At 38.3% G+C, this 13,546-nt stretch overlaps 1 protein-coding gene across 3 annotated transcripts in view; it reads left to right on the forward strand.

Moving 5' to 3' along the window:
• The window catches only part of ASB7 (ankyrin repeat and SOCS box containing 7), a 38,068-nt gene that overhangs the window by 4,134 nt on the left and 20,388 nt on the right, over nt 1-13,546 (forward strand). For 2 of the 3 annotated variants that reach the window (XM_083370954.1, XM_083370953.1), the window contains 2 exons: nt 1,156-1,244; nt 7,550-7,810. In XM_083370954.1, coding sequence (XP_083227080.1) covers nt 7,600-7,810 — 211 coding nt within the window. In that variant the 5' untranslated portion in view covers nt 1,156-1,244; nt 7,550-7,599. Of the gene's footprint in view, nt 1-1,155; nt 1,245-4,678; nt 4,775-7,549; nt 7,811-13,546 lie in introns of all 3 variants that reach the window. The other variant, XM_083370952.1, reaches the window with a different exon arrangement.

Genomic DNA, 13,546 nt, shown 5'->3' on the forward strand with positions numbered 1-13,546 from the left:
AGGACTCACTTTATCGTGTGATAGCAAATTTCATCAGTTAATAAACATGCTGTGTGGAATGTCTCCTTTTATCTGGTATGAAACTTTCACGGTTCAGTTTCATCAGATAACTTCAGGTTTAATATTAAGAGATTAATGATGAGAGTTGGGAGCTAGTGACCCCAAAGTTGAGAAATTGTTGAAAAGCACATTTAAATCGTCGTGAGTTTTTCAAAGTTCACCTCTTCCTCATATGTATAAAGATCAGAATGGCTTGATCTGGGAGAGAGAGAGATTATATAAAAAAAGGGAGAGTGCGGTTTATGTTGGTATCCCCAGGGCCTGAGCTGCAGGTGGGGAGGATTTTGTTAGTGATCTCCTTAGAGGGGGGGAGGGCATCCTCTTATTCTGAACGGGTAACAACATCAATAACGAAACAAATAGTTGGAATGGTTAAGGAAGAAATACTGTACTTATAAAATGGAGAAGGAAAACGTGTATTGAGTCTTCTCTAAAGATTGCATTGGATAGGCAACGGAAGATGAAGCTAATTGTTACCAAACCTAAGCTAGATTTTAAAAAAAACAACTTTTCCATGATTTATGTAAAGAGAATGCTTTATTCACCATAGTACAGAGAATTGGAAGATGAAGGTTGCTGATCATCTAAAGCAGAGTGATGACCTTTAAAATGTATGATAAAGGATCCCATTTTTAGGCTTTAATACAATTATATAGTATATTTAACTTTGTGTATCACTCTGAGCCCTGCTGTGGTTTGGTTTAACTTAGCATAGCATGTGAATGCAGCCTTTGCTATTTGCAGATCATAGTTTATAGGTTGGAATAATGTGTAAAGCAAGAAAATTCTACAAATTATTAAGAATTGTGGTGCATAACCAGCCATAATATTGAACTACTGGGAGAGGGAAGGACTTGATTCAAATTCCCATTCATTCACTACTACAGTTTCTGAAGTTTTTGGTCAACCCATCATCTTTCACCATAAATTGTATCATAGGGTTGTCGTTTGACTAGAGTAATGCTGGGGATCTGGGGCTGATAAGGTAAACTGCTCTGCATTCCTTTTTGGATGATAAGGGAAAATGTAATAAAGATGGAAGGCATAAGGAAACACTCCTGTATTTATTATGAATCTGTTCTGCTTGTTTTCCAGGCTCATGCTGCTACATAAGAAATTGGGAAACTTTGAATACAAAATAAAAACCAAGAAGCAAAAATGTAATAGAAGAACCAAGTATCCAGGTAACTGATCTAAAATACTACTTGGTAGGATTATTCCTAGTAATGATTGATGTTTTGTATGATTTCTGTTCTGTTGGAAGTTACAAACTAGATGTGTTATTTCTGTATTGGGAAGCACAGAAGACACTCCGTACATTGGATTGTCAACATAGCTTAGTTACCTTAACAAACTGTAATATCTGCTTAGCAAAGGCAGCTGTTTTAGTTTGATGATGTGTGTGTATAGCGCATTGCAGCAGTCTGATTTCTAATTCATTTGCCCTTTTTTGAGAATCAATTCCTTTGAATTGGATACACTGGCCCAGTTTGGGTATACATGTTTTGGATTAATAAACTTAAGAAACACACAAGATTTATACCATTGACTCAATCTTTTACTTCTCTTTCCCTCTACATAGTTGACCCAGAAAGTGTTCAGTTGTTTTCTATTGAAGATTAGACAGATGTTATGCTTTCTAGGATCCTAAAGTTGACCATAGTAACCATATCACATGCAACTTAAGAGATCTTTTATTGAAGATTTTCCGTGATAAACCTAGTTTCTTAAAGGAAGAATGTCATCGGAATATAGCACGTAGACTCTTCGCTTACTAAGCTGAGATACATACCGTATGTTTTGAACTCCCACATTCAAGTCCATGAAATTAAATGTTCTCTTTTTAAGTTTACTTACTGGTCCCCGTTGATAGTTTTGTAGGGAAAGAGTCAGATACTGTTTTTGTTCAGTGAGGCTCAGTATGATTTCAGGGGCTCCTTGTGATTACAAGAATTTGAAAATATGTCACTGAGAAACAATTTGCAAGGTAAACAGCGAAGGGTGGAATATATTAGCCTTGGTGGTATTCCTAAGGTGAAGTGAGTTTTAGGTTTTCAAAATGTGATGAGCTTTTTAAAATGGTTAATATTTACAGCCGAGTGATCAAATACGTTTAAATGTTTATATTGCTTTTGTTATTTGAAGCCTTTATGAACTTTAGATGAGTCTTTTTGCTTGTTCCAATTGCAATCTTAGGGTCAAAAGTTTGCATTTAAAAATTGTTACAATCATTTATGTTGATTCTGAGAGCAAGTTCAAATACTTTGTGATACTTTGGCAACTGCATTCATAATATAACAACATTTTACCTTCCAAGTAGCTTGTAGAAGAGGGCAAATCTCATCCTTCTACAGGTTTCATTGTGTGTGTGTGTGTGTGTGTGTGTGTGTAGTATGTATGCATGCGTGTATGTGTGTGTGTGTGCGCACACACACACACTATGCCTTTTATAATAGAACCTGCATACTTTACACTTGGTAAGCCATTCATTACTTCTGTGCTGTACTGAAGTTGGCATTTATACCCATTTCACAGTTGGTTAACAGCAACTGTATTTTCATGATATACAGCGTGTAATGTGATTTGTTTATTTTTGGCTTAGCATGTTGTGCAAAACAGACCATTATGATTTGTAAGTGAACAGTAAATGGGGCAGCATTGATTTGGGTCTGGGAAAGAACCTTCCACTTTTATTTACTAGCTGTTTTCATTATGTCACTTTATGAATGCAGAAGCATGACTGACTTTTATAGTGCACAGGAACACAGAGCATTGTGTTTTAGTATCTTTATTAATTTCCTATCTTGTTTTCAGCTGCAAGTATTGCAGGGAGATTAAATGTGCTTTTGAAAAATGCTTTTCAGCTGAGGGAAAGGATGAAGCAATGCTGCTTTTTGAAATAAAGACTTTGGACTCCCAAAAAATCTAATTTGTGTTGACCCCCCCTCCCATTCCTATTGTGACATTGGTTTTAGACAACAAAATGTTGTCCTACTGTTGCCATATCCCACAGTAGTCAAATCTTTCTTTGCATTCACCAGTTTGAATCAATAACCCACATTTTAAACAATGAGATAAACAGGGAACAATAAGTCCTGCAAAAATATTGGAAGCGCTAAAACAGTAAGCACGTGCTCTGCTAATGCATAGACTGTTGTTTAGTCTTCAAAAACTCTAGGTAGGGAAAGATTCTTAACTGAAACCATGGCAAGCTTCTACAATCAAGCAAAGTAGCTAAGTTCAAAGGCATTTAAAACCATTACAAAATGTGCTTGGTTTCCTTTGTTGTGCCAGCTCAAGTATTGTGATTAATAAACTGTGGTTTGTGGCACTTTGTGATTTGGGACTTGGCCATTAGTGGGTCACTTATTGAAACAACCATACCTTAGTGTAATGTGTGAATGTCTTATTCGGTTAGACCGACAATTTCCTGTGAGATATAGCTTCCTTAAACCTTGGTGTATGGTATAGAACAGGGGTCTTCAAACTTGGCCCTTTTATGACTTGTGGACTTCAACTCCCAGAATTCCTCAGCCAGGCCAAGTTTGAAGACCCCTGATACAGAAAGATCTGAATACCCATAAAAGAAAATGGATGGTGAAGAAGGATCAGAGGAACAGAAGGACACCCCATGTAAGGCCATTTCCCTTGCTGAAACTTGAAGCAAAGGAATGACTGATCACCTCTGTAACGAAACAGCAGTGCTATTAGGATAAATGTTTCTTCTTGGAAGAAATAACCAGACAGAGAAGGAAAGTAATGGGCTGAGGGTGGTGCAAAATGTTCTGTCATAAAATGTTTCAACTGAAGACAACTCCGCATAGAATTTCCAAGTCTTCTGAAGTCAGCCCATTTATGAAACATCAAAATATTCTGTGAAGTTCTCTGGACCTCTTCTGGAACATTGTTAGGAATGGATTGTTCTGCAGTCGGGATGTCCTGTGACCAAACATTTTGCATAGTCCTGCAATAGATATCTACAGTAGTGGAATTAAACCCTTTCATTTTGAATGTGTGTGTGTATATATATATTAATTAATTAATATATATATTAATTTTTTGTAATTGTAAATTCCACTATATTGATTAAAGCGGTATCCCAGAAGGAGTAACCCTTCAGGTGAGGAATAATAAGAAGATAATGTTCTTGGCAGCCCTGCTGAATGCTACATACTCTGGTATGTAGTTGTCCCACATTCATTTATAATATAGCCCTTTGGGTATATAAGCTTATTTAAATCTAGGAATGACATTGCCATTGCATAATCTTTTCCAATTAATTAACAATTCAGCATGTACAATATAAATGGTAGGAGTAACTTGCTTGTCCAAATAACCTCTGAGTGAAGTTTGGATATATTGGCATGGTATGTTATGAGAGGCCCATCATTCAGCTGTCTTTTGTTTGTAAACACAGATCTGTGCATATTTGTTTGCTCTTTGTGTATTCTGCCTGCTTTTTCTGCCTTGCCTTGCCACTTAGTTTAGTAGTATCCCCCCAAAAATGCACCCACAGTTCTACTTTTTCTTGCAATCCACACGGTATCTGAGATTAGATGAACAATATTTCTTGCTTCTTTGCTTGCTTTGATCTAACAAACACCTTCTTCATTTCAAGGAGAAACCATTTGCTTGCTGTATTATGCCTGCAGACAAAGTAATGTACAATGAAGACGGAAAACACAACTTACAAAAACTGACTTTTGCCTATAAGGTATTTCTTAATAGGGGGCCTTAATCATTCTTTGTGGAAAATGTTACCTGCATCTTACTCAGGAATTGTCAGTGAGGTCATCCAGGATCAGCTTTTCCAATGCTCCCTCCAAAGACAATTTTATCAGTAAATATCCAGTATTTGAGTGAAACATTATGAAACTGGCATTTGTTTTTAATTTCTAAGAATAGTGTTTATGAAAAAGTGAAATGATTTAAGATATTAAATATTAAATGACACAGACGTGTTGTAATTACTTTTAGAAATGGGCGTTAATCATATTTAAAAAAACATTAAAAAAATTCTGATGCAGTTTGTGTATATAAATACGGTGACACTTTGATATATTGGTTAAGGCACCTGACTAAAACATAGAAGGCCATGAGTTCTGATTCCCCCTGTTAGCCACCCACCTGGGTGACTTTGGGCCAACCCCCCCCCCCACGGTGCAAGGATCAACACAGTCCTTGCAAAACACAATTTTTTCTATTTCTTGCTCCATTTAAATGGAAGACCCTCCCCCCCTTTTCCCTTCTGCTTGTGTTTGCAAGTCAGAAGAGGAATTGTTGCTAATGCGTTCTTGTAATTCCCACAGGCATTAATTGGAGATGATAAGTTATTGGTTAGGCAGATTTCATGGTTTGCAAGCACAGGTAGTCCTTGACTTACGAGCACAATTGAGCCCAACATTTCTTTTGCTAAGTGAGACATGTATTGTGAGTTTTGTCCCACTTTACGACCTCTCTTGCCACAATTATTAAGTGAATTGTTGTAGTTGTTAAGTGAGTAACACGGCTGTTAAGTGAATCTGGCTTCCCCCATTGACTTTGCTTGTCAGAAAGGTGATCGCAGAATCCCATGAAACTACAACTGTCATAAATAGGAGTCATTTGCAAGGTGTCTGAATTTTGATCACATGACCATGGGGATTTTGCAAACAGCTGTAAGGGTGAAAAATGGTCATAAGTCATTTCAGTGTTGTAACTTTGAACGATCACAAAATGAACTGTTGTACGTTGAGGACTACCTGTGACATTATATGGGAAGGAGAAAAACACCTTCCTTTCCTTAGTTCCTTGGGGGGTGGATTGTTCCTGTTGACTAGATCACTTATTTTGTCTCTTCCCTGCAAATCGGTATTTAGCCTGTTACCCTGTCAAATGTGTCTTGAGCCTTGAATTGTTACTCATATATATTCCTGTGTCAGAACCTTAGAGACAACTGCTTGAAAGCTTTATACCTTTATACTCATGCAGTTTGGTCTTTCTGCCATTACCCTCCCTAAGTTACTTGTCTCAAACCAGAATTGAAGATAGGAACAGTCTTCGCTCTTTACAGTACATATTTGTGGCTACTTACTTAAGCTGATATACAGTAGTGGCCAAAATTGTGGAAAGCTTTTGGGAAAAGTGTACAGCAGAAGTGTCACCTTTGGTTAAGTTTCCACCCATTTTTCTTCTAATTTCTTTATAACTGTAGCCTTGTTCACTTAATAATACTATTTTACATTGCTTTCTGGGTGACTAGTCAACTCTTTGCACCATTACTTTAATTTTATTACATTTTACAAGCTCACTAAATGAAAGAACACAAAAAACCCAACCAACTTGATAAGCGATCACATAACACACTGACAAATGTCCTCCTCTCAGGTTCAATGTTGTTGTTAGTTGCAAAGTCGTGTCCGACCCATCGCGACCCCATGGACAACGTTCCTCCAGGCCTTCCTGTCCTCTACCATCTTCTGGAGTCCATTTAAGCTCACGCCTACTGCTTCAGTGACTCCATCCAGCCACCTCCTTCTCTGTCATCCCCTTCTTCTCTTGCCCTAAACCTTTCCCAGCATCAGGCTCTTCTCCAGTGAGTCCTTGCTTCTCATTAGGTGGCCAAAGTATTTGAATTTCAACTTCAGGATCTGGCCTTCTAAAGAGCAGTCAGGGTTGATCTCCTCTAGGACTGACCGGTTTGATCTCCTTGCAGTCCAAGGGACTCGCAGGAGTCTTCTCCAGCACCATAATTCAAAGGCTTCAATTCTTTGGCGCTCGGCCTTTCTGATGGTCCAACTTCAATACATGACATCAATAACTGAATCTTACTGTGATCTGATTGGCTCATTGCCAAAACAAGATGACACCTGATTGGCTCTCTAAACACTCACGCTCATTGGCTACAATCAGATGAAGGAAAACTACCCGATATCAACCTAAGCAAGTGGTGCTTCCTTTTTCTGGTTATTTGGCTATAACTTTTCATAGAATACAGTGCAGATAATTGAACAAACTTTGTTGCATTACATTCTTGATTAAATTATCTTTCCACTGGTATATAATTTTATGATACTACTCCAAAAAAAAAGCGTTATCCATCAAGCCTCAAAAATACACTTTTTCCAAAAGGTTTCCACAATTTTGGCCACTACTGTAATCACTTACATAAATTATGTTGTTGGTATTCTGTTGGACTCTTTGTCTTCACAATTGGATTTTCCTGTTGCTATGGGCTATGGAAAATGTCAGGGTAGAGGTCATTGTGTACAGCTCTTCAGATCATTTTAATGTATGTACAGCTGATGCTGTAGTTCAGTGTTTCTCAGCCTTGGCCATTTTAAGACCTGTGGACTTAAGAGAATGGCCTGGCTGGGGAATTCTGGGAGTTGAAGTCCACAGGTCTTAAGGTGACCAAGGTTGAGAAACACTGCTGGAGCTGACGGACAGGAGGAGCGTCCCCCTCTCTCAACGCACAGTGATTTGCATTTCATTCTTTTATCACTTCAAGGTGGCTGGTGAGACTTCATGACCCTTCTTTAGGAGGCAGATTCTGCGAGGATGTTACATCACCATTGCCGGAGGAACCCTGAGCTACAGGAAGAGTTGCAGATTCAGGCAGCAGTGGCCGCCGGGGATGTCCACACGGTGCGCAAAATGTTAGAGCAGGGCTACTCTCCAAACGGCCGAGATGCTAACGGCTGGACCTTGCTCCATTTCTCAGCAGCAAGAGGGAAGGAAAGATGCGTTCGTGTGTTTCTTGAACATGGAGGTTAGTTGACCTAACAGAGGAATTTATGGTTGCTTGGTGATTAAACGTTTCAGACCTTCTCTTGGTTTTCCTTTTTTAAAAAATAGAATTTTCTCTCCTTCCCCCCCCCCCCCCCGCTGTTTGCACTCCAACATGATCTAGATAAAATTTAATTTCTAAATGGTTAGATTTCTAATAGGGTGTGGAAAGGGGAGAAAAACCAAAACAGCAGACAAGCTACGTGACTTCAGAGTCGACCACAAGATGGCACTCATTTGTTGTGTGTTTTGAGTATTGTACAAAAGAAAAAGTTAACTCATTCCACAACATATTTCTGCAGGGACTGGTTTCTAGTAGATGGCTAATATCTTACTGTATATTATAAGTTATATTGTGATTAAATTTGTAATGTAAATTTAGATGGTCTGACATATAAAACCATTTTTGGGTGTAGGGTACTAACCGCTTCTAACAAATACACCTAAACGTATCTGTAATAGCAGAACAAAACAAAGGTGAGTAATTTCATAGAACAATTTAGCTTCTTAATTCAGTTCTGCTAAATTAATCCTATATGGAATTGTCATTGTTCTGGAAATAGCATTTAGTTTTAGATTTCTCAATAATTTTCCAGTATCAATTAGAGTCCATTTCTCTTTGCTTTAAGTTGCATTTGTAAACAAATAAAATAATGGAAGTCTTCCAAAGATATAACAAACAGAGATTCTGTTCCTTTAATCTCTGCATCCCCCACTTAAATTTATCAATAATTTCTCATTTATGGATGAAGAGGTAGTTGGTGTTGATTATTCAGCTGAGGATAAAAGAAGAGGTCTGGGTAGCAAAATACAAAACCACAAAGTTGAAAGGGACCTTGGAGGCCTTCTAGTCTAGCCCCTGGCCCAAGCAGGATACCCATTAAAATTCTGGACAAATAATGTATAATATTTCTTTAGAGAATCGGGGCTTTACATGAACAGAAATTGCTTTTTGATAAAGGAAAATATTTCACTTCAGTTTTATTAACAGAACTTTGTGCTACACGTATATAAAATTACATCATTCTTTAAGGTTTATGTGGCAACATTTAGCCAATTTTGGCTGATCTTGAAAAGCTAAGGTAATTGGACATGGTTTTTATTTGGAAGTATAACTCTGAAAAAAGCTGGTTATAAAAACTGGAATTTTTTTTAAAAAAGAAGGCAGTTGCAAATTATTTCCCTGATATCTCCAGAAAATATATAGTTAGTTCATCGATGTCACTTGGACTTAAATTTAACTCAAGATATCTTTGGGTAGTGTCATTTTTAACAATCCTGTGGAATATAACCAGAAGATGGCAGTATAATATTTCCAAAACAGATATGAAGTACCCTTCTCTTCCTCTTCCAAATTATCCTTTTCATATCTGATATTTTTTGGTGAATAGCTGGTTTCTGTACCTCTGGAAATGGTTTCAGATGCTCTCTGAAATCCACAATAGTCAATACTTTTTGGTTCAGAATTTGCCACAATAGAACTGTAAAGTTGGCAGGGCTTAACAGATGTATTGTCTCAAATTGATATTCAGATTAATGGATTTTTTTTTCAAATTTATCTCTGAGCATTTCAGAATTCTGTGCAAATTCTAGATGGGGCCTTATATGGGTCCTTAATTCACACAGGGCAACTTTGAGCTTCTTTGACATTTTGTTATTCTACTGTAGCTGCATTTTCCAAAACTAACTCAAGTGTTCTTAAATGAGTATTCCTGATGAAAACAGTTGACAATTTCAGACCATTAGTATCTATATCATATTTTGCTTAGTCCTGGGGCCAAAGTGTGCAAAAAGACCTGACTGTCGATGTTTGTTGTGGTTTTCTCAGCTTCTGTATATTTTAGTGTGTGCGTCTGTTTGTGTATAAAAACACTGTTTACCATGTCTAGAATCATTTGTTGAGATGGGCTGATGTTATTAGTTTATAGATGACAGTTGGTCTGATTTAATTTGCCAATTTAACACACCAAAACATCTTAAAGCCATGCATTCATTTCCTAAACTTATATGTTCGTATCCAAAGTGTGAATTTTGTGTCACGAAAGTGCTACAGAAACCTGATTATGTTTTTAAATGTATTGATCATACTTGCAAACGTTCTCCAAATTTTCACCCAGGTTGAATGCAAGCAATCAGGGAAATATTTTGCAAGTAGCGCAATTAATTAAAAAATGAGTCCACAATTGTGAAGCAGTTTTGTATACTGGATAGTTATATTAAAGATGATGTCCTGAAATTCTAAAGAGCCCTATTAAGTGATTGGAGAAGAAATGAAAGCAAGTCCATCTTTATTATGGTCACAGACTAGTTGGTTAAAAAAAAGTTACCATGAATATTACATTAGACGCATACTATAGATCAGTGATGGCGAACCTTTTAGAGACGGAGTGCCCCAAAACCGGCCCGCCCCCTCCCTGCTCTGCCCCCCTCCCACAGGGCCACCCACCACCTCCACAGCCTGCCGCAGCAGATCACCCAGGTGGCCCTGCAGCACCATGCTGGCCATGCCTTCTGGCCATGCCCCCAGCATCATCTGCACGCAACGGGGCACAAGGGTGGAATCTTGTCCCTGCTGCCCAGCTGCCATGTGCTTGACTGCGCTGCTCCGAGCAGGCCGCATCCAGGGGCGACTTTCCTCCAGGGGGGCTGCTGGTGAGGACCGCGAGGGGAGGCGGGGCTGGGGTGACGGTGCACGTGCCCACAGAGAAGGCTCCGAGTGCCGCCATTGGCACTTGTGCCATAGGTTCAGCACCAATGCTACAGATGGCAGGAAAACTGTGAGACTACTATTTTAAGAAAAAATAGTAGACTTGAAGCCTGCAACAAATTGCTGAAAGAAGCTGCTCATTTGATAAGGGATCAAGTATACCTATTGAATCTTTCCATTCGCTTTTGTCTCTCATGAAATTAGGTTGCTTCTCTTTTCCATTTGATTTTTACCTTGAATTTGCCCTCTGTGTGTATAATTAGATCATTTAATTTTCCAGATTCCGTTATTCTTTACCTCCTTTGAGGATTTCTAAACTCTGGAATCCTTGGAGCTCACGGAACCTGGTTGTAAGTTTGCAGAAGATGTGTACCCAGCTAGGTAACTTGTAATATGATGAGAGCACCAAGGATTTTACAGTTCAACCCTGAGCTACGTATACTCGCTTCTGTAGGATTTCTGTAGAAATTTTGTCTATAAATTTGGGTAAGAGATTGTTCAGGGACCACCTCACCTATATCCCACTTAATCAGCCAGATTATTTTGTACTCCCTTTGAGTTGACTTAAAATAAATAGATTTCAGATTTTACAACTGATATTAAATTTAACTACAGAGGTTCTTTTTATCTATGAAAAAATGCCAAGAAAAGCAGTGAAGATACTGACATTCACTGATGTCACAGAGAGATGTTTAATACAGGTTAACACTAGTTTATTTAAACAGAGGGAAAGTTTTTAAACGAGATGAATTCCAATTCACAGTTAGTCTGTACAAAAATTGTTAATGTAAGTTATTTTCTTTAGCTATAAAGTAGGGTTGGGATTTTAATATTTATCACTATCTGGAAAGCAATTTCAACCACTTGCTGAAATAGAGAATATTTCTAATAAAATGTTCCATTAAACAGGAATTCACTTGTTTAATGATATCCTGTCTTTCCACCTAAAACAGTATTCATGGTTGAGATTTCTGTAATATTGCATTCCACCCTTGCCAAGGTTTTATATCACTTTTTATATTCAAATAACTTGAGCAGAAGTGGAAAGAATTGAGTGCCAGGTACCATGTAAATTGTGCACGAACAAAAAATAGAGTTAGTCATTTGCACATGACAGGATAGTATTAGGTCTATACATCTGGTAATTTTTAAAATATTTCATGAATCCAGATTTCTGTGAGAGAAGGAATCCTTAGCTATTGCTCTTGAAATGTTGACGTTTTGCCCTATCCTGCTTTCCCGTCTTCAAAATTGGATGATTGCATTCTTGCAAAGCGCAACATTTTGTGAAACGGCAGCGCGAGGTTATTTTCATTTTATAGAAGACAGTCTTTATCGAGACGATCTGAACTCATATAGCTTACAAGTGTCGCAGTTGCATAGATCACAGAGGACTTTCTTTACCTAAAACAGGGGGTCTTCAAACTTGGCCCTTTTATGACTTGTGGACTTGCAACCCCCAGAATTCCTCAGCCAGGGACGCGTGCCTGGCTGAGGAATTCTGGAAGTTGAAGTCCTTGGTGGAGCAGTGGGCTAATGCCTCCTTAAGTAACAGCATCTGCCTGCAATTAGTGCAGGTTCGCATCCCACCAGGCTCAAGGTTGACTCAGCCTTCCATCCTTCTGAGGTAGGTAAAACGAGGACCCAGATTGTTGGGGGCAATTAAGCTGACTTTGTAATAATGCCGCTTTGGGGGGGGGGGCAAAAGCCCTAATAAGCAGGCATATATATAGAATGAAGGCTATTGCTAAGCGCATTGATTTGTGCTTTAAATTGTAAGCCGCCCTGAGTCTTCGGAGAAGGGCGGGATATAAATGGGATTTAAAAAAAAAGTCCACAAGTCATAAAGGGCCAAGTTTGAAGGCCCCTGCCCTAAAACAAGCTCATCTTGCCAGACCACAATCCATCTGCACCTTGAGCCTCAGATGTTGCTACAGATGCTTCTCTTTAAGACCAAGAAGCACAAGAGAAAGCAAAACAATGAACCAAGGATAAAATGTTAGCACTGAAGGGACTAGGGTAGGTAGGCAGAGAGATCTTGAGAAATTGGATTTAGTATACCTAGTGGCTGTTGGCTTGGGAGGCTTCACTGCAGGTAGTCTAGTGACCATTCAAAGTTACAACGGCACTGAAAAAAGTGACTTACAATCGTTTTTTCACACTCACGACTATTACAGGCTCCCCATGGTCACATGATCAAAATTCGGACTCTTGACAACTGGTTCATATTTATGGCAGTTGCAGTGTCCCGGGGTCACGTGATCCCTTTTGCAACCTTCTGACAAGCAAAGTCAATGGGAAAGGCAGATTTGCTTAACAACCGGGTTACTGACTTAACAACTACAGTGGTTTACTTAACAAATGGGGGGCAAGAAAGTTGTAAAATGGGGAAAAATTCACTTAATTGTCTCATTTAACAAAAGAAAATTTGGGCTCAGTTGGGGTTGTAAATTGAGAACTACCTGTATTGGAGACAATAGATATAGTAAATTTTTCTCTGTGTGTTTTTTTTTTACCAAAATGTAATTATAGGGGAAAACACTAGTTATTCAATTCATCAATCACAAGCCAGATCCAAATTTTACTGAATTCGCTTTTGCCTTGGAATTCTTCCCTCCAAAATGGGTCTTCTGCACTTCCTTTTATATAGAACTTTGCATGAAAATATTTTAAATTCAGCTATAATCCCAGAAGCATGCCCTATTTTTGAAATTTTGCATTTTTCAGTTTTACAATGTTTAAAATGTTAAATCCTTGGTGCCCATAAAGCAATTTCCAATATGCACAACGTCGCTTAACTTGGAAGGTGCAAAATCCCAAAGGTACTTCAGTGGTGTAAAGACACCTTTGGTTTCACTTGGAAAGAAGTATATAAAAAATAACAACGATGGATGGCAATAATTTCCCAGGTCTTAAAAGTGCTAATGTTTGTGGGATTTCATTCATGTCTGTCCGGAAAGATGAATTTATAGACTAACTTTGTGGGGAGGAAAAGTTCTATTTTAAATTGCT

Source organism: Vipera ursinii, assembly GCF_947247035.1.
Source record: "Vipera ursinii genome assembly, chromosome: 11".
In the NCBI taxonomy this organism is placed as follows: domain Eukaryota; kingdom Metazoa; phylum Chordata; class Lepidosauria; order Squamata; family Viperidae; genus Vipera; species Vipera ursinii.